Here is a 22,250-nt window from a genome sequence, read left to right as displayed (position 1 = left end):
TAGTGAGCAGGAATGTTGCAACCACCATTTTTTCCTTGCAAAATTAACTGGATATTCTCGTGGTTATTTTTTCTTCCCAAAACTCATAAACAGAGGTCATCCTACACATTCCCTTCTAATGAATAAGTTCTCCCTTATTAAAAAAACCCTAAAGAATGTTGTAGCATTTAAATAGTAGAAAATTTGTCTCCTGTACATGTTGGTTACTGGATTACATTCTGCCTTCACTTTAAGTAAAGTGAAGTAAAGGCCCAAAAGATTGGTGACAATAATTTCAATCCCTGCTCTTGGTTGCATCATTGAGGAAAAAACTCTGGTCCCAGGGTCAGACATTTCTTTGAAGTGGATATGCTCAGCCCCACATTCTAACTCTTTTGACACAGAAAGGTGAAAATTTAGAAGTTTCATCACTATGTATAGCATCAACAATTTCAGGCAGTTAGCATGACAGATAAACCTTGCTTTTAATTTCTCAAGGATTATTTCAGGCCCTTCCATGAACCACTAAGCCATGAGGAAGAAAGGATACAGTTCTTCTGGTCTGCTTTCTTGAATTAATGCAACTGAGCTGATGCAAAGGAGGTGGTGGGATATGCACCCTGAGTGAGGGAAATGGGGAGAGAGAAACTGGATCGCAGCAGGAAGAAATAAGGGAGGAGAGCAGTGGTAATGTGAGATTGCTTCAGTTCCTTGTGGAGCTGCAGCCTGGCATCTTAGGAGTTCACAGCCTTGCTGTAGTTTTCACTGACAGTCTTAAAGCTTCCCTCTCTCCTCTGTCTATAGCTTCTGTTTGTTTTGTTCCTCTTGCTTACCCCTGGCAAGGCAAAATGTACATGTATGTATCAACACAGACTTTAGGATATTAGGAAGGAGTCTGCATTCACAACACATCCTTGCTTAATGCAGCGGTTCATCCAATTACTACAATTTTGTAAAAATAATGAAGGATTTTGAAGGCCTCCATTTGCATTGCCTAGATACTTTCAAAGAAATTCATAATTCTTGTAATTAGTGTAGTCTTCTGCCAGAAAAGTGAGCTGCTTGAACTAAAATCATGTTTCTTGTTATTATTTTTGGGTTAAAAGGTAAACAGTGTGTTTTGCTGGGTTTTACTGCCAGCACTTTTTGAATTACAGGTGATGTTTAAGGTTAACACTTTCTATCTACTGAGGATTAGTGCAAGACTTGTGCAAATCTTAAAGCATGGACATACTGTATAAGTGGAGCTAGCTGGCATGTAGGTCTCTTGTTGATTTGCAGCTTGAATGCAACCCTGAGCTTTGACTCTTTAAGCAATGTATAAGTTTTGGGAAAGTAGAGTATTTTGGGGCTATAAGGAAAGAAAGGTCTTTGAATACTACATTCATTTCAATGTGATTGCACACCTAGCCATGTTAACCTGAAATATATGTTGACAAAACACTGGTTGAAAATCTTTCCATGCCTTTTTGCTGCTGTGACATCTGGTTTATTGCATGAGAGTACACATATATTTTTGCTTATCTTTACAGAAAGTTTTGGCAGGGGTAGATGATCTGAAGCAAGTGAAGGCCCTGGAGATGCGAGTAGACACCAGAGAGATCAGCTTGGGGAACTTTGGTAAGAAAACACTTTATTTTCTGCTCATCGTCTTGAATTTTCCTTTATAGTCTCTTAACTGGGGATTCACGAATCAACAGCCAGTGAAAAGTACAGTCCTTCTCAAGAGTTCTTGAAACAGGATCTCCTTGTACCTCACATTATTAGAGCTCTGTCTTCTTGTGTGAGGCTCTGAATAGCACTGGAAACTCTGGCAATGGGATGAGTGACATGATTTCTGTCTAAAGCAAATTAGTTTGGACAAATTTCTCTTGTATGCTATGCTAGGCCCTAAATGAGCATTTACTCTTGTCTCTAGTGAACAGGAGCCAAAGATCAGCTTCTCTGAGGTTTCCCTGTGACAGAGGAATTGCCAGTGGTATCAGGTGGCTTATGCTTGCAGCAGCCTGTCTGCACCTGGCACCACCTCACTGAGCTGTGATGGGAAATGAGCTGGGGTCAGCTCCTGTAGGTACATCATTTTGATGAGCCCCAAACAGCCCTAACACTTGTCACTCATTTTTACATCTCATCATCACTGAACCAGGGAAGTGAGAGGTACCAAAGGAATTCCCTCTGTAGCAGAGTTAACACTGAGAATATAAAGCCTTCCATTTTTTCTCCAGTACTATCAGTCATTTTCTGTCATGTGGATTCCTACCACACCCAAGTCCACCTTCTGCTGCGCTGAAGCTGGGTAACTACTGCAGGGTAATATTTTCTGTGCTAGAAAGGAGCCGTGGCCCCAAAACTGTGTACTGGTGCTTTAGACAAGCAGTTAATTTTTCATATGCAAATGACTAATGCAACAGCTGACTAGCTTTAATGGGTCTTTTGATGTCTATTTGTCAAGAATGGTTGAGCAATAACAGTGAAGGGGGCTTTTGTTTTGCATATATAGCCCCTTTGTATTGGTTATTCTGTCTATTGGTTATAAGTCTTTCTCATAGGCACTTGATAATTTAAGGTAAATTACATCTGTTTCTTTCAGAGATCATAATCTATTCAATCATGTTTCCTCCAGTTGATAAGGAAATCTCATTATGCCATTTCTATAATGCTCAAAAGTGGTGCTCCCATTCCTATGCCATTTCACATTAGCTGACAGGCTGGCAAAATGTTTCACCTTCATCACTCTCTACTTCCTTTTCCATTACTGGAATAAATCCCTCCTCCTCCCCATGGTTAGGCTTTTGCAACCTTTATAGAATATGAAATACAGAACACTATGTCCATGATGCAAATAATTTCCATCTTGTTTATCTCCCACTGTTCACACCTACAGCTGGCCCTTGAGGGCCATAAAAACCAGCACCTGCAGGTTCCCACTGCTTTTGAGAATAACAGAACATCAAGACCATTCTGAATTTCCTTCTGGTTGTTTTTTAAGGTGCATTTCTAAGTTTTCTTCCTGTGAAAATCTCTTTGCAAATGTCAGCAGGTGGCTAGGGCAGAAAGTTTACTTCAGTTTCTTTCCATTTTTTTCACATGGCAGATGATTTTTAGGTACATGGAGTTTTAGGGGTTTTGCAGAGCAGTTTGCACCTCCACTGTGAGTGCTGCAAGCAAGACTGCTTGAAGATATTGGGCTCCTTGCTTGCTCCCTGCTGGCTGCCTGCCCCTGGAACTGTGCTGCTGACCTGGTCTGTGGTCACAGGGGTCTGGAGAAATAGCCTAAGGAAAAGAGTAGGGTAAGAACCGGACCAGCTGGAATGACAGATGTCCCAGCATGACAGGATGTAAAGTTTTCCCCCTGTTAGGACAGTCAAGCAATAGGAGTATCCAGAGAGGTTTGGAGACTTCATTGTGGTAGGTTTTCAAATGGGTGAAGAGCTGAGCACCCTGATGTCACAGACAACCTGGCTCTGAGCAGGATGCTGGGCTTGAGACCTTCAACTGTTCCCTCCAGCTGGGACTGCTCTGTAATTTGGTGTTTCTTTTGCATTTCAAACCTGGCTAATAAGCTTTCTTTATACACATACTAAACCATTTCACTTTGCTCTCACTATATTACTTAGTTGTGGAAGGTGGGTAGGAGCATCTTTATCATCAGCAAAATTTTTGGATGATCAGCCCACACTCAGTAAACAATGTTGTTTTGACTGGTTTTATGTGTAAAGATAAAATAGGCCACAGAAGGTCCTAAATGGCCAGGTGAAAGTGTTAAAAGCTACAAGACTGCACATAATTCTGAGTCATCTAGAACCTTACAGCACTCAAATCCCAAATTTACACCACAGTTTTCACTTGAGAAACATTTCAAGGTTCATAGCCTGTTTTACAGATTGTAACACAAACACTCAGGGCCTAAAGCTTTCCAGAGTGATTTAAAACTTGTTGCTTAATGGTTTTTTTGGTACCATTCCTTCGGGATGTGCTAGACTTTAAAGCACCATCCTGTTAACCTTGTCCAGTTTGTCAGGTCTGCCTGTACAAAATGGCATGACAAATGGTGGGGAGGAAGAGATATTTTTCGTAGGGACAAGGTGTGGGCTAAAACATGAAAATACTCATATTGAAATATTTTCATGTGATCAATTTTAAAATTAAGGAAAGGCTCCATGCCTGACCTTAAATCTGAATCTTTGCAGGGCTTGGGGTAATTGCTGAATTCTCTAGCTGTTTTCAGTGCACCTTGCTGAGTGACAGATGAAACACTGAACGCCCTGGCAAGTCTTGTATCCAGCTTGCATATCTTGGGGTTGATTTCTGTGTTCCTCAACTGCATGTAGACCTCAGTTCATATTCAAACAGAGGGACTATTTCCTTTTCATTAGCTTATCCCTTCAGTTTTGATTGCTGACAGGTATGGAATTGCATTCATGACCGGCTCATAGAAATTCCTGTTGAAAATGATGGTGGGATAGAGTCATTTAAGACACTACATAGTTCTCTTATTTCTAAGTAATTTTAATAGCTCCAAATCAAGTTACCCACAGTGCTGTTCGCTGGTCCTTATTGAATTGTTGCCTGCTGGTGGCCAGACTAAGTAGATTACGTGTCTGGAGATTGCCACTTCCCTTGCAGGCTCTGCCAAGGGTTCAGGAGTGGCCATGTGCTATTTCTCATGCAGGGACAGCATCTCTCTTTCCCCTTGCCCTGTTTGTTGGCACTCCTGGTGCAGGGCTGGGACACTCTGCTGGCAGCCAGTGTGGCAGAAGCAGGTGCTTGCATGGCCAGGGAGCAGCACAGGGGCTGGAGGAGCAAGTCTGGCACAGTGTTACTGTGGATGGTCTTGGCTTAGCTCGTACTGACAAACTCGCTGAGCAGGGCTTGGGCAGGGTCTCCAGGAGTCACAAGTATGTACTGGGGCAGTGTGATTATGTGAAACCCTGCACTGATGTTTTTCTGTGAGATCTCCATCTCAGGTAGCTCGACTGCTGCTGCCTTGGGTGTGCCTGAAAGAGCTGTGGTCTCACCCCCAGCTGTATTGCCCAAAATAATGTGTATGTAGAAATAGCATTGAAGTGATGTATCTTGCTTGATCAAACACAGCTCAAGTGAACTAAATAGACTGTTTAATTTGCATATCAGGTTGCTCTTGCTAGAAGAGTACAGCCTGTTTTCATATGCCTGTTTTGTGTTGTAGGATCAACAAAGCACGATGGTTGGCTAATGCCAATGCAAGCATTTGTCAGTAATTTCTTCTGCTTGTTTTTCATTAGTCTATATTCCAAAAGACACAACAAGTCAAGCCTCCATGATTTCTTGTTAACAGCAGAAAAAAAAAGATCTAAGATGCTACCTAAAGAATACTTCATAATGTAAACAAGTGTTAGAAGTGTTGTAACTTGTAGAATATAATAAAACCAGCATTTTGGCTGCTTTCTCTTTACTCCTGGGCTGTTTTCTAAATGTCACCTGCTGTACCAAGGCAGCTTGGAAAGACATCCATATTGTGAAGTGCAGCACTTCAGGCAGTGTTGGTGAGTGTGTGTGTGTCACTTTTATTCACCTAACTTACACTTTTTTCTTTTATTTCTTTCTGCTCTTCATTTGGTTTTGTTCCACTGGTACAGTAGAATAGTTTAACACTAGTACATTGCTGGTGGTTAGTAATTTCAGAGCCATGTAACAAAACCAGTCTTTAGTGAAAGGGAATCGCAGACAGATGAGATAACACTGCTCGTCATTCTGAATTCTCAGCCTTGTCCTGCAATCATCAGCAATTCTGTGGACCAGTCTTGTTTTTAAAATCAAAATTATACAAAGGAAGGCAATTTGTGGATAAGAAATATACTGCCTGTACTTCTAAAATTAATATTAGAAGTTAATACTGTTGTATTTTAGAGTACTTTTATGTGTTAGTATCATGTGTCCTTGCTCTGAGTAAAGATGCCATGAGGGTTAAAATTAAGAAAATTAGAAATGTACTGTTACATTACGATAAGTATCTTGTCACCTTCATTTTACAATTTTCTTTTCCTAATTTAATCTTCGGGCCTCTAATCGATTTATAAGGATTTGGGACTCTAAAAACCAGAGGAAATCAATGGAATAATGAATTCTTAGCACCAAAGAACAATTACATATCAATATGAAAGTTAAAGGAGGGAAGAACCTGCAGACTTGCAGAAATACATTGCAGAATATTGCTGGCAGAATTTTGCACCACCACGCATTGTATACTTCTATTTCAAGCTTGTAAACCACACATTAAAGGGTAACACTTTACGAGTTCCCAGGGGTAGATTGTGCCAAAGTGCAAAAAAAAATCTGAGATGGAGGATCAAGTTACAATAATGAACTAACCAGATGTGCAAATTGTATTATCAGCCTGTCACTTGGCCTCTTTGGGTCCTTTAATAGCTGCTTCTTTCCTGAGCCAGCCCTAAATGCATTCAGTGAAAAGCTTTTTCTTGGGCAAGTCTCTCCATTTCTCTTGACTCCTCATTCAAATCTTCTGCCTAACACTAGTCCTTAAAACTCCTTTGCCTTGTAATGCTTTGCAGCAGCCTTTGCTTTAAGGCTTGGTTTAAGGTTTTACCTCTCTGACTGAATTCATGGCACTACTGCTCAGTTTTGAGCTGGAACTGGGGAGGCTACTTCACCCCTCTCACTTTTTCCTTTAACACTTCAGGGGATGGCATTTAATCTCTCTATCCTTGTCAGAAACAGCATAGAAATTTTTTAGTGTCTAGATTTTTTTGGGGGGGGGATGGGGGTAGATTCCTTAGGGCATGTTTTATATTTGGGGGAGTCTTTGCTCTCTAGCTAGTATGACTGCTGTTAGTAATTAACAGAGATCCTAATATTTCCTATGCCAGGACTCCAAATTATTTTGTTGCCGTATGTATATGTAAACGTATGAAACTTGTTTGACATGAGAAAGCATACCCTGCAGGATGAGGATTGTGTGTTCTAATCTGTTCTTCAATTTTTGTGGATTGTGGAAAATTATTGAAAAACAAGGCTAAAAGAATTTCCCAGTATGTTTTTAATTTTTTGTATCTTCAAAAGTGCTTTGCTAAGACATGAACTTAAATACTTGCAGTACAGCATGATCAATATATGCATTATGATCACTCCAAAATAACATGAGACGGAGATAATGCCTCTATTAAAACATGATTTATTAAAATGTTTTTGCCATAAATGCTCTTGTTCTGTTTAGGGAATGAACAACATGACCTCCTTTCTTTGATTTTGAGATCCCACTCGCCTTCCTGTTTTTTTATCCTTTGCAAAGCACTCAACTGGTGACCTTCTGGACATTGGTAAATCACCCTTGCCAGACAGTGATTACTCAGAGAACTCATAAAAATATTTGCTGAGAATACATTTTAATGTTTCAGCAATGATCCAGTTTGTCTAAAATTGGTATTACTTCTACATGGTTGCATGTTATACTGGAGGATGCTCATTAGCCTTGAGTAAACTGTGCCAGTGGGAATGGGTAAACATTTGCTACTGTCCATAAGAAATGTTTTCTGAGACTTATGTCTAAATTATTCTGTACCTCAGGGAGATTTGGTGTATGATTTTGGTTCAGATATACATTTAGAGTGAACCAAAAAGGCAAAAGTCTCAGGGATATGAAAAAAAACCCATAACAACAGAATACTGAGGGGTTTATAGATATGAAACTTGTACAATTCAATGGTAAACAATTGTATCCGGAAAATTAAAAGAAGAAAGCAATGCTTTGCGAAATGTAGCATTTGGGGGACCTGTGAACTATGAAAGATGATGTTGTGACATGGAACATTATGTGTTTGCTGTTTGACTCGAAGTTATATTTTGAAGAAATATTACTTGGCTGTGTATCCAGTAAGTCCATCACTACTTGCCATTAAATAGGTCATGGAATGCTGTGCTCTAAAGTATCCCTTAGTTCTGCAGAATATCACTCAGTTAAAAGTCAATCAGGATGGGGAATCAGACCAAAGAAAACAGACACCCATCAAGCCAGTTTCTTTTGTTGTCTGTCTGGCAAGGTGCCATATCAGAATTTCTAGTGAGGGGTTCAAAAAGTGTAATTGGGTAGTCATGCAGACAATACGTATATGTTTCAAAAATGCGAAGGATGAAATAGTTTTTGAGTGAAATAATCTCACTGATTTTCTTAGAAGTCCAGCATTGGCCTGGCAGAAATGGCTAAGGTATGCTTGTAAAAGTAGATGCTTCAACTTGTAATTGTCATAAATTTCCTTTACTCTAATTCCAGGCCCTCAAAGTGATTCTTTATTCTGTTCCCATAGGTGTGCATCTGCCTAATCTGAGAGAACTGAAGTTGAACAATAGCTTGCTTGCATCTGTGAGGTAAGAAAGGAATGATTCTGTGAAATAAATATAAAGAATAGCAGCCCTGTATTTTATTTAAGTGATAAAATCTTCATTTGTGCTGCTTTCATTCCTTCCATTTCTCCATGCTGTGATAATGGATTAGGTCATGAATATATGCTCCACTACCACAGATGTTTAAGGACGGGACCCTGATCTGGAATAAATCAGTGTAGCTGAAACTGTGCAAATGAATTAGCCCTAATTTGCCACCAGGGTAGCTCCTTCTGTGCTGAAGTCCATGGAAATTTGTTGCACATTTGAAAGGAGCTAAAAATTCCCCTCTTATCTATGTCTAGGTGCTTGGATTTCAGTGTTTCAGCCTTTGGGCTTTTACTGTGCACAGTAGCCTGTTCTGTACAGGTCAGACCAGTTCTTCAGCTGATGGGAATCACTTTGGCTTTTCTGAAGTCAATGGAATCAGGTTTGTGAGAACTGCTCTGAAGCCTGCATGTCCCTAGCTTGCTGAGCTGCATGAAAACACCATGTTTTCTCCCAGACAGCTGGGGGAGTTGGTTTGTTGGAAAGGTAGAAGTGAAAACCATCACAATGAGGAAGCAGAGCTGTCTTCTCTCTCCTGTGCTGATATCTGTATTACCCTTGCCAATTAATGCAAAGTGGAAAAATACAGTTCATATCAGAAAAGAGCTGTGTAAAAGGCCTTGTTTTAAACAGGACTGCTCTCTGGCTTTGTATGGGTATCTGCTGAACTCATGGGGGAAAATGAAGTGGGTTTGCCAATTCTTTTTAAGAGAACATGTTCCATTATAAGAAATGGCAATAAATTCTTCTTGGTCTCTCTAAAGTATCTAATGGACTTCAGTTACTATACCTTGATCTTATTTTCCCTTGTTCTGGTGTTGAGACGAAGTATCTGCAATCTAAATTTTGTTTTTCTTGGCTTCTAATCCATAACAAGTAAAAGTAGTGATTCTACATTGCTGCAATTACTTTAATAGCAACCGACCATTGTCATAGGCATGAAATCGCTCCATGATTGCAATAGAGGAGTAAGCAGTGTGTAAAAAAAATTAAATTTGGACAATATTAAGAGATATTTGACAATATTAAAAAATACTATATTAAAAAGAAAAAATATAAAAAGTGGGTTTTAGTTTGATCAAAACTCCATTTTCTCTTAAAATGTATCAGCAGAAAATCTTTTGATCAGTTCTGTTGGTACTGAATATAAGAATGCAGTTCAGGAAAACCAAACTGCTTGACTCATGGTTTTAGCAGGATTTTACACCTCTGTATTCTGAGACTCTAATTTCTGTCATGAAAAATTCTGGCAAAACATTTTCTTTGACCTGACACCCTTGTGGACCAGGGAATGCTTGGTCTCAAGTTGAATTTTGATTTGGTCTACTCTAATGCAAATAGGTTTGGGCTTGGATATCAAGTCTAATATTGTGATGTTTCCCAGGCACTCCAGCTCCAGGAGAAGCTATCTGCTCCTCCTCCTGTGTGCCAGTTAAATGCAATTCCCAGGGAATAGGTAAAGGAAGAAGATGATTTTGTTAGCTTTCCTAGGCATGAACTCAGTCTGTATAGTTACAGCAGTAGCTTTGCTTTATTAATTCATATCTTTGACAATCTGTCATTGATAAACACAGATTTTTTTAAGGGCACATCCCATGCAAGCACAGCCTTGTACTTGAACTTTATTTTTGGATGTCTGCATCATGTCAATTTAATGCCCATTAGAGCAACATTGCTGCCACAGCAGTAGTGATGCCTGCTATACCTAATGCAACATAGCTGCTGCCATTTACTCCACAATTCAGAATCTTATTTCTGAATGAATCTTGTTGATATTTGGATTCTGTCCAAAAAGAGATGATTTTGTTTTATTCAACCAAACCCTTGCAAATGAGGCTTTTGAGGATGACAGAAAAAGTGTTCTTCCTTCTTACTGAAAGTAATTCCCACAGATTTTACCAGCTATAAGGTCAGAATCATTGTGGTCGTAGTTTGAAAATGGGCAGCATATAATAGGAAATGTCTTGTAAGGACCAACTGGAAGACTTGTTTTATTTACTGAAGAGAAGGCAAGGACAGAAAAGCAGAAAAAAGATACAAGTACAATTTTGTACATACTTGGGATGCTAAAAGCAGACATTCTTTTTAATGTTATTTATTTTATGTTATAAAAACATATTCTGGTGAATCATTATGAAGAAAAGGCTGTCACTGTGCATGCATAAGTGGGTAATAAGAGGGGAGACTTTATGTTTTGTTACTTTATTTTCATTTCATCTTGCCTTGCAGAGAAGGATTGTCTAATTATTTTTGGATGAAATGGAATTAGAACATTTTAATTTTTTTTTCATTTTGAAAATGGAAAATTAATTGACTTGGTAGATGACAAAATAAAGGTTTATCATCCTGACTTCAGTTACTGATTTTTTTTTTGAGGCATTTATTCCTGTCAACCTCACTTAGGAACTTCAGTTGTGAGGATGCTGAGGTGTGCATTGCCATGCACTGTTCCATTGAAATCAAAGGAGTCATGTTCTGGCAGTGAGGAATCAAAGTGTTCTTGTATTACAATTTTCTATGAGACATTAAGACTTGATAGGTCAGTGAGTTTGGATATTGGCTTCTCCTGGTAGTTCCTCAAGAAGTTGTGATTCCTGTGTTTGAGCTACCTTACTTGTAAATTCATGGTCCTTCCCCAGTCCTCCTAAAACTTGCATTACTTTTCAATATTTGAAACTTTAAAAGGATACCACTATCAACTATTTAATTTAGTTCAATAGGAAAATATATGCAAGTTTATTTGCAGATAATTGATCTTGGTGGTTGAAAGGGAATTTCTTTCTTGGCTGCTTCTGGGTTTTGCTTTTCTACTGGCCCTTTACTAAAGGGAATGGCTCTGGAAAATCCATTGTACTCTGAAAAGAAAAAAGTTCATATTGTTGTTAATTTTCTAAATCACAATAATTTCATTGTGTCCTTTGGTGACCTTCACCCATTTGCTAGCAATTGAGAAATTCTATATTTATGAACTGATAATTGAGGATGAAAAGTCAAGCCTATTCTGAAGAGTGCCTGCTAAAATCTGCCTTGTTTTTTTTTGGTTTTTTGTTTTTTTTTTTTGTGTCATGGCCATGGTCCTCATTTTTGAAACACTTCCAGTAGAAGAACTATATTCCAAGGCCAATGAATTACTACTTCTTTGGCATGTAGCCTGTGTATTTTTTTATCAGATTGCTTTTATTCTCAATTCAGGGATGAATGAAAAGATCTGTTTAAAAATGTTTAGATAGATATCTTTACAAAAGAGCTTTTAAATCAGATAGGGGAATCTTGGGACCTGGTTCCCATAAGTTTCCAGAAGAAGCTGTTTCAGCAGCTGAAGTTCATTTCCTCCCATTCAGCACTTCACATTGTAGCCAGCAGAAGAGTGATCTGCTCTCAGGGCTTCTCAAGAAACTGCTTCTAAGAGAGAGGCCGTCATATTTTAAGTGATATGAAATGCAGAGACTGCAAACTGTGGGGACAAAAGTGAGTATGGAGGATATAGGGAAAGGAAAGCAGATTTTCTACATCCAGACTGAGTTAACATTTCATTGCTGCAGTTCTCTAACTCGTCTGGCACTATTGCAGAAGCATCCCTCAGAGCAAGAGGGAAGTAATCCTGGTCTGTTTCAGTTGTTAAAATTGTCTGGAGGTTCAAATTAACAAGGTGAAGACTACATTCAAAATCAACAATTCTTATGCTTTTATGAGCCTTAGGTTTTTGTTTTGTTTTTTTTAACACCAGCTCCTGGAGACAAGGCTAGCAACACAGAAGTCTCTGTATTCACATTTTGAAATGTTTTGAGCCCTCTTGGCTGTGAAAAGAAATAACTGCAAATATGAGCCAAGTGATTTAAGTAAAGATTTTCCTGATCAATTTTATGACTTTAAGAAGCCAGAGCCAAACAAATTATTTCTTAATTCAGGGTATGGACTCTAAAGTAATGTTTGAAAGTATTTTGGGACTTGAATCAGGATCTTCAGGTATTTTAACTTAGCAACAAACCTCCTTTTTACCCAAAAAAGAGTTTAAGGAAATATAATTGTGTTTTCAAAGCCACGAGAAGTTTGCCTTCAGTGGCATTGTTCACAAGCTGAAAATAATACATTGGTATAATTGCTTTGCTGGGTCTGGATCAATTTACAACATCTTTTACGAGACTGAGCCATGACACTGATCACCCCAAAATTTGATACTGCTGATAGTGTGTCTAGGCACCAACTATTTTCTGGATAGTTTTCCCTCAAACAGGAGGAACGTGGGGGCATCATTCCCCTAGATTTCCTTTTTTTCTTGTTATTTTTACTTACTCCTTTCCTGTCTCTTTTTTTTTTTTTTTCCTCTAGTTTTTTTCCTCCTTTTTCTTCTGCTTATCATTCCTAATCTTTTGCAATTACTGGATTACTATGTTTGATGTGTACTTACATGTACATAGGTACATGGATATAACGTGGTTGTTCTTACACATGCAGTCAGAGAACCACTGCTCTGGTTTGGTTGGGGTCAATCCCTTCAAACACTTATTTCAGCACCCAGACCATCACTGTTTACTTTCATATTCACATTTCAGGATGGGGAAAGCATTTAATTTCAAATGCAGGCTAGTTTCTGTAGAAAGTGTTCCTGTTAATTCTTTTGTGTAGCTGGACTGAAAGTCCTTCAGCAGTGAAAGTTGCTATGAAGTCTGTCTTGAGGGCTTTGAGTGCTTTGCAGGAGCTAGGAAAGCATTTAAATTGAATCTTAATCTCTGTATTAATGAGTCTTCTCTGTATTAGTGCCTGCAGAACCCCAAGAGTATTACAAACCGGGGAAAAATTGCTGTGACCTCAAGTTTTATTTAGCATTGATGGTTTTAAGGATATTCATATTATTGATAAAAAGTAATGATTTTGTGATAGAAATACAGCTTCTTTTAGTTGAGTGGATTATTTTCAGAAAAGCACAATCAGCCTGTCTGCCTTTGGCTCTAGGGAAATCTGATTGCTTTGACCACTTATCTGTCCTGGGTAGACCTCTGGTTTAATTTCACCAGGTCAGGTGCCCAAAGTAGAAAATGTGTCTTTGTGACCTTAGATATCAGGGACCTGACAGGCTGATTCCCAGCAAAGGAACTTTTTCTGTACAAATGCACAGATGGAGCTCGGGCTCCATTCTGCAGCAAACACAGCAGACACCAAAACAAATTTGTGGCCTTGCAGTGTCTTCCCATGGTTCTCACCACCAGCAGCTCATTTTCTGAAGCCTTCCCCAGCTGAAACTCCCCTGCCTTCTATTTCAGACAGTCAGGTACAGGATGTGCCTGTGAGGAAGGGGATGATGAGGCAGGGTCTGCCCTTGCAGCTCCAGGTTTCAGTCTCCTGGCCATGGCAGGGCTGCTGAGGAGTGTATAGTGCGTCTCTCTCCTCACAGAGCAGAGAGGATCTGCAGGTTTCTTCCCCCAGGACACCACTATCATGTTTCTATTTTGTGACTGCCATACAATGCGGGACATAAAAACCATCAGAGGATCCTCACAGACCACAGCAACACTTTTTGCATTGTGAACACAGCTAGTGAAAAAGCAAAGTGAGTAAGTAATAGCTAATGTGGGCAGGAAGGCTGCCAGTAAAGTCCTGCAAGGTAAGACAAAATATTTAAAAAATTGTACCTCTTCTCTGCCCACTATCTGAGTAGGCACTCTACTTTGAGTTTATTTGGTAAAAAGCATTGTTTCCTTTCAGGATATTTTCTCATGCTTTACACCTATCCAGCTGTATCAGGTATTCAAAAAAAATACAACTCAGCTCCTGGGTTAGCTGCTGTTTCTACAGCGTCCTGGGTTAGCTGTATAAATATGCCATATTTTCCATCTCAGTTGCTTATTTTATCCAGGGCAGACACAGTGTTCTGAATGAGTTGTGTACAAGGCTTTGCCTGATGGTAACATGATCTTGCTTATATACCCTGGATGGATATGATAGATCAAAATGTCAATAGCAACTAGTGGATTTCTGCCAGCAAAGAAGTACTTACGTGCCTGGTTATTAGGCAGTTTGCAGCTGCTCTGTTTCAGCTGTCAGTGTCAGGGTTCACTTAAGAAAATTTACACCTAAATATTCATTTTAGCCAGTGATGAGGAAAAAAATGGTTATAATCATGGTGTGAGAAGCACCAAAGAACAGGGTTGGGAAGCAACAGTAATTAGCCTATTGCCAGCGGAACTGTTAAGGAAGCTGACCATCCAGGAGCCACTCTGGCAGAAACACACCTCCTGAGATTTTCACTGCTGGGACTAAAGCCCCTTCAGAGTGGGTGGCTCCAGTGACTCCTGGGTGCCCCTCTTGGCTCCCTGCACACCCCACACTCACACTCAGACAGTGTTTCCTTTCTGGTTCAACCTGGGTTTGCCACAGCAGAGTCCCAGATGTCTGGATCCTTAGAAGAATTTAATTGTGACACAATAACACAAAAACACCTCAAGCTGGGTGCCTCCTTCCTGAGTGGTATCCAGCTGTGAAAAGATTGTCTTCATGGAAATAAGAAAATAATCAGCATTAGTTTAATGTGTTTGTAGGTTGTTTTGATTCTCTCCTACAAGGGAATTGCTTCTCCGAAGCTTGTTTGATTTTTTTTTTTTATTGAAAATAATTATGTTCAGTGGGAAAATACATTCTTGGAATGCAAGGTAAATGCTGATTTTAAAAAAGGGAAGGAATCAGGGTGGAGGGGAAATTATGCTAATGCTTGTATTTGTCAATTGTAACTGCCAAGTGAGAGGAATAAAAATGAATAAAAAGGTAGAGTTTTGTTGTGCAATCAGTTTCATTACTTAATTTCTATAGAATATTCTCCACACAGGAGTTGATTTAGTTGTTCTTATTTTCTGCAGACATATTGCTGCACACAAAGGGCCTGTTGCTTTTTTCCCCTAAAATACATGCACACTTCTTTTTCTCTAGCTTTGTTCCTTGTTTGTTGTGTGGCAAAATTTTATCCTTCTATCATGAGATCTTTAAAGGATGCATCAGATCTGGCAGATGCATCAAGAGCTGCTAGAAATAAATACTGAAATGCCTTTGTGTTTTAGGAGGTGAAGTTGTGATTTCATCAGATGTGAGCACATTCTTCACCCTTTGCCATAAGCTGCACTGTGTGTTCTTGTGAGGGTAAGAACCTGAACACAAAGGTCTGATAATGAAACCTACCACTACACTTTTGGTAACAGAAGTTTTATGAAGGACTCTGTTTGAAAGACCACTTATGGCATCTCCTGGTTTGAGCTTCATCAACCTCACAATCCTACCACTTGAAGCTGTTGTTTAAGGAAGAAGTCTTGACTCGGGACATATGGAGACAAGTCTGTCATGCAGATCTGTAATGAACATTAGAGGCTGAGGGAGGAAAGAAATTTGGAGGAAATGAACTGTCATTCACAGGTCCAAGTTGCACCTGTATCTGTTTCTTGCAAGCTTCTTTATTTTTTGTTTTCTTATTAGATGTATACACTGATAAAAAAGAAAGAAAGGAAAAATTACAAAGAAGAAAAGGCCATCAGCCTCAGAAGGAAATGATTAGTGTCTTACAAATGTGCCTGATCTAAAGAATCTCAAGAACCTGCATTTCTACCATTGTATATTCAGACTGAATCACTTTAAATTACATTTTCTCTCTAGGTTTTCATATCAACCCTCTTCTGCAATATTTCAAGTATTATTTTTCAGTGGAAACTCTATAGCCATTACCATGACAAAAATTGAACAGCTACTCCAAGCTGGTCCAACTCTGTAACTGTGTGTGGTCAATTAATCAAGAATTCAAGGTTTTTTTGATACACACAAAAAGACTTTTTTAGGTACTTTTTTTCCTTTTTTTTTTTTTTTTTTTTGTGGTAAGTGTCTTAACACCACTGAATCTCTCAGATGATTTGGATCTTTTACAGAATATTCCTTCTGTTTACCCTGAAGCATTAGAAGTTTTAAATGTTGATTTTGAAGGATGAAATCTATATTAAAGCAAAGATGGAATATATCTGTCTTACTCTGCCAAAGCTCAGTCCTGGAACATACTGTGAAACAGGCACACAACATGTGGGAGACTGAAAAGTTATTTATGCAGGAAATTTCAAAGCACTGTGAGATTCAATTCTTCAATGTAAGTAACTCATTCTGTAACCACAGTTTCATTATCCCTTATTTTTTTATATGTAAGCTTTCAACAGTGAGAACGAACAATTGCCAAAGCTGTAGGAACTGTCAGTAGCTCTGGGGTTAAACTGAGGGGCAATGGATCTGTGGGTGTGAGAGTTTTATTTACTGTGTGTCTCAACTTTTTCCTGTTTGGAAATCCATTTGGCCTTGTGGAAGGTGTACTGCACCCAGCAGGATGCAGCCATGGTGTGTCAGGTTTCTACAGTTTCTCTGGGGTGCAGCTTTATGCCAAGGGTGGGAGCTGAAGTACAATGGAAAAAATGTAGTCAAGGGCAAGTCTTGTTCAACAGGACCACACTTTGGCAATCTCTACTCCTTTCCAGTTGTAGGAGCTGAGTTACAGAGACTTTCACTGTGAGAATGCTATAGCAGTAACTAAGCTGACAAGAAATTTTAATGATCAAAAGGAAATTAACACAAAATTACACTGTCCTTCCCACACATGGTGTATATTCCCGTGTTAAGGAATTGCTGTTCCTGTCTCCACCAGCATTGATCAAGCCTATTATTCTGCTCTGAGGGTTTTTTTTTGACAGCAACTAAAAATGAGAGCACTTGAAATTAAAGCTACATTTCATGTGTATTAACTTAAACGGGAGTAAGCATCTCAGTTACCTTAGGCGCAAGTATGACAAGTTATAGAAGTGTATGTATCAGCACTCCCTCTTACAAATATCTCTCTCTTGTTGGTCTCACAAAGCACTTTTTGTTTAAATGAGGTATAATCTGACATGAAAAATAAAGTTCTTGAAGGTAATATAGCACTTGATGTAATATTGCAGTTGCTACAGCAGTTTCAATGAGGTAATGAGAAGCAAAAATGACAAGTGAAAAAGGTATAAAGCAGGAATAGCCCAGAGATGTATCTCACTGGGTTTGGGTTTTTCATCTGTTGTCATCTCCTGTATCCAGATGCCATTCTTGCCTGCCAGCTCTGGAGGGGGGTGCAGGGGGCAGTGGGCACTGATGTTAGTGCAACAAGGATTTTTATGCAGTGTCTCTGGTTGAAGCATGGCCACACATGTGTTCATGGCAGAGCTCAAATACTCTTATCAGGACCAGAGTGGTCCTTGGCTCCTATCCTGGAAAACAGCCAGACTGCCTTGGATAGTTTGTGGTTTTGGCTGCCGTAGCCAGGCCCTGTCCTTGTATTCAGGCTTTTGCTTTAGTGAAAGTGCTGGCCAAAAGCACGTGACTCCTTGAGAATTGTAATTTGCCTTAGTAGCCCACAAAAGCTGTGGCAGATGTCTCTCCCTTTGAAAAGGCAGAGTCACAGGCTGCATGAACTTGAATGTTCTCCCTGATCTATACACCCATTTTTCTGCCAATGAAGTGTTCAGTTGAGATCCACATCTAAAACAGCAATATACGAGATCTTTGCTCCTTTCCAAACTTGGAACTTAACACACAAGCAACCAACAAAAAAAAAAAAAAAAAAAACCCACAACCCTAGAATAAAATAGTGAAATTTGTTTATTGGGAGAAATATTGCCAGGGATATTAGCACTATAGCCCATTTTGGAAACAGTTTCTTTTTCATGGTAAGATTGCCTCAAAAATTTGGGACAACAGAAACATGCTACTGCAAAGACCTTTGGCAACAATAACTTTTTGTTCACACAGAAATTCTTCATTTGCATGTAAAAGGGAATTATGAAAACAGAATTTCATAGACACAATTTTTATTCAAGAAGACATTTGGTAAATGCATGCTTTCTGTTCAGCCTGAAACAAGCTAGCCTTCCTCTGATGTATTTAAGAATTGCCTAGCAAACTTGCTTTTTTGTTTAGTTTTTGAAGTCTCCAACAGCATGTCTCAACAGGATTAGGTACACTTTCTGTTGCAAAATTGCACAGTTCAGAAGGCAGAATGAGACCAGATTATTAGGTGCTACATTTCCATGGTATTTCAGCCTAAAAGTGGCCTTCTAGCAGCAAAAGATGAGACATGACCCTTGTTATCTTGCACCTTGGGGCGTGGTTCGCCCTGGCACAAGGGAGCACAAGATGCTAAAGGCAGCCTGTGTGTCATGGTGATGTAAGATGTGAGACAGAGAGAACCAAGCCAACAGTTCTCAGCATATTGCTACTTGAATTTCGAAGGGTGAATGCTAAACCAGCAGGCTGCAGTGCTGCAAAGCAAGGCAGGTCATCACATTCACATGACATTTGTTCAACTGGGAAAGGACATTGCAGGGACAGTAAGGACGTGGCCCCAGCACTGCTTGCAGATTTGGGGGCTGTGTTGTGGATTTGATCAAGGAACACATGCAGACAATCAATTTTACAATTTTGAATACAGCTATTTGAGAACACAATGAAACTTTTATGTAAGCTTCCTATTAGAGCATATGTTACTGATTTAAATAACATCCAGGCTTTAAAAGTTTTTGTTTCAGATGTCAGAATTATCTGTACAACCAAGCCAGTGTGTGCTGACATCAACTATATCAATATTATGACAGTGAGGTTTGATAAATTCCACTTGATTTCTGTAGATCAGAGATGGGATTCTTTTATTCCTTTATTTTGTAAGACTGTAGTTTGGCTACTCTCTAACAATCTTTATTTCAGAGCAATCTTTAAAATAAATAAAATCTGCATCAATGGCTATTTTAGATGTATTGCTTCTGAAGATTACTCAACAGATGCAGGTGTGGAACTGCTTGCAAGTTCCATGGATTTAGTGCTTTATTTCTAGGTAAATGATTCAAAACTGATTCCAAGAAGAAAAGATGGGGTTTAAACTGTCAAACGTGTTCAGGGTTTTGCTGTTGTGTTTACTGGGTAGCTTGAGCTCAGTGGAGTTATTCAAGATTTATTGTCGTGAAACCAAGAGTAGGATTTGGCTCTCTAAGTCTGATATTCATCCAGTAAAAATTTGGCTGGATCAAATCAGTCCCTGAAGAACAAGGATGTTGGATTCATGGAAGAACACATTATTTCTCAAACTTCTTATTAGATGCTGTGAGCCAAACTGTTCCTTGCCCCTCTGCTCTCTCCTCAGCCTGGGGGAGTGATGACAAGATGGGAGCATCAGATTTCATGGGAAAAATTACTAAATGGTTGTGCACAAGTGGGGAGGGTGTTGCCAAGACCCTCACAGAAGCACTGGGCTGTTCGATGAGTTCCCATCCCTGCAGCAGTTATTTTGAGACATTTGAAACCCAGGCTTTGAACCTTCAGTTTATTAATATTATTTTCTCAAAATCAATTATAAATGCAAATTTTTGGGTTAAAAGTGAAACTAGGAGAGTCTATGTTGATTTCTTGGCACTTTGGGATACTAAAAGCATGATCTGATATTCGCTGTGTGCTTTGCAGGCAAGTGTGTGTGTAGGAGCACATGTGGAGTAATTACTCAGGAGGACTCTGGTTTGGCAGCTTCAGGGGCTGTAATCCTCTGTTTATCACCATCAAAGGTTATGATATACACATCCCCACCCCATGCTCCATCTCTCTGCCTCAGACCTGTCTGGAATGAACCATAGCAGGGGTGAGCAGGATATATAATGGCTTTGTTTCTTAATTCCTGTAAAGTTCCCAGTTTCCATGTCACTTGGGACAGGACACTTTTCCACTAGATTTGGATTATTCTTTGTATTAATGGGAGCTATGTTTCCTCTATAGTGTCTTCTCTTTCTTTCTATAAGGTCTTTGTAGGTTGCACATCACTAGAACACGCCTGTGCTGCATCATATGACCAACTGCCACCAGCCTTGTACAGTGTCACAGCTTTTTTCTTTCAGCCATCAAACTTTTCAATCCTACTTTCTGCTTTTGGAATAGGTTCTGTAATTTTCTGTATGTATGTATCATGCCCAACATGGGAGAATCCTCATCTCTGACGTGTCTCATTAATTTCAGCCTTGGTCAATGATTATTTTGGAGGGAGTGTTTTATTACACTGCATGTAAAATTATAGAGGATTTTCTGTGTTACTACCCTGATAAATTGTTATTAAGAGTTTATTATTACCTTAAAATAGTCTACCCACGTAAATCATTATCAGAGTGCAGATTCCCTTTGACTCTATTATTTAAATAAAAGTCAGTAAATGTATCTCCCCAGTTTGGGCTGATCTCACCCTCTGCACTTAACATAAATGAAAACATGCCTGTGTGTACACTTGCACACCCATGGTGGTCATGTATGCTCAAACAATTCCTCACTTTGCTCTCACCCCCCCCAAGGTGGATGTGCCAGATGCTCTAGAGCTGGTCCCAGAGGAGACACTCCCATCTCCTGCAAGCTCTTAAGTTCTTGTCCCACCAGCCAAAATATTTCAGAAGAATTTTCAGAAATGCAGGTGCGTGCAGTTGTGAGCAGCTTGCTTTGAGCTACATGGCTGTTTCACCTTCCAGCAGCCATGCTCTTAAGGGCAATTATCTCTATTGTAATTAACAAGGGAATTTTCTCTGATGCTGCAGCACGAATCATGCAGTTTCCAAAAGATTAGTTTGTTAGTTACTGAATAAAATGTTTGCAGATGTACTTTGCTGAGATAACATCTCTGACTGGGGATGACTCATTTCAGATGCAGGAGTAAAAATCTGCAGGGCCAAAATGTGACTGCATGATCCAGAATTTTAGGCTCCTCTAGCAGCTAGCATGACCCTAGTGTCAGCAAGAGGAATTTGATTCTGCAGTAGGGCCCAAAGGGGAAGAAGTCCTTTTGCCTCTTCTCCTCATTGCCTTTAAATTAGCAAGGAAAGAGGGGTGGCAGTCATTTGCTCTTCATAAGAGCTAGAGTCCCCTTCTTGAGGGGCAGGAGGAGAGATACCATGAGCTGCTAAGTCTCTTCCCTGAAACAAGAGAGCAAAACTGAGCCAAGTCATGCCAAACACTGCAACAAAGTTGATGCTTTCTTAGTGTTTTGTTTCTTGAGTTAAAGATGAGCCTTGGGACAGCCAACTTCAGCCTATAAGAAACCACTTCCCATTAGCTTCCATAATTTTTTCTATTCTGAAGTGTCAATTTAAGCATTTTTTTAATAACAAGACCCTGTTATCAAACACTGGGATGCATTGCAAACATGCAGTGTTTGGTTCTGCCAAAGGTTCTGCCTTCTGCAAGTATCCAAGACATGGCATGTGCAACCTAATTCCTTTGTTAGAAATACAAATCCTCATCAACTTTGATTACTATTAGCCTGGAAAGTGCTACTCCTGACTTATGCCAGTTATCTGTAGGAGAGTCAGGGCTGCAACCCATGGATGAAACTGGAATGGATTTGAGATTAAACTTAGTAGCACAAATTGTGATGAGTAAGGTAAGTAGGCTTTAGAAGGCATTTCAGTTAGGGTTTTCTTCTGATGCTGTGCACAGCCAGAGAATGCTTTAAGGACTTGTTAGCTAATAATTCCAAGTGAGTGTGCCATGCATGAGCTAGCACACAGTGTGAGTAGGGACTGGCACTGTCTGTGTGCGCTGGGTTTAGCCATAGTCAGTTCTGGAACAGAAAACTGTCAGAGAAAAATAGGATTTAACTCTCAAGTCTTAGACTTCTGAGTATGAGTAGGAAACTGCTTCCACAAATGCATGAAGTGATCAAGGACTAGAGGGAATAACTGTTTGTTCTTGGGAACCTGTGTAAAAATTGCTTGGGAATTAATCCTCTGTTTTGCTTTGGCATTCTTTATATTGACAGAGAAACATTAGGAAAAGCATATTACTGC

The 22,250-nt window shown here is 39.5% G+C and overlaps 1 protein-coding gene across 4 annotated transcripts in view; it reads left to right on the top strand.

Annotated features, from left to right (window-relative positions):
- Positions 1-22,250, top strand: part of LRRC56 (leucine rich repeat containing 56) — a 77,768-nt gene that overhangs the window by 36,488 nt on the left and 19,030 nt on the right. For all 4 annotated transcript variants that reach the window (XM_056491978.1, XM_056491979.1, XM_056491977.1 and 1 more), the window contains 2 exons: positions 1,512-1,599; positions 8,280-8,340. In XM_056491978.1, the coding sequence (XP_056347953.1) occupies positions 1,512-1,599; positions 8,280-8,340 (149 nt within the window). The remainder of the gene's footprint in view (positions 1-1,511; positions 1,600-8,279; positions 8,341-22,250) is intronic.

Source organism: Oenanthe melanoleuca, chromosome 5 (genome assembly GCF_029582105.1).
Source record: "Oenanthe melanoleuca isolate GR-GAL-2019-014 chromosome 5, OMel1.0, whole genome shotgun sequence".
Lineage (NCBI taxonomy): Eukaryota > Metazoa > Chordata > Aves > Passeriformes > Muscicapidae > Oenanthe > Oenanthe melanoleuca.
Note: the sequence above shows the minus strand (reverse complement) of the source record. Positions and strands in the feature narration are given on the sequence as shown.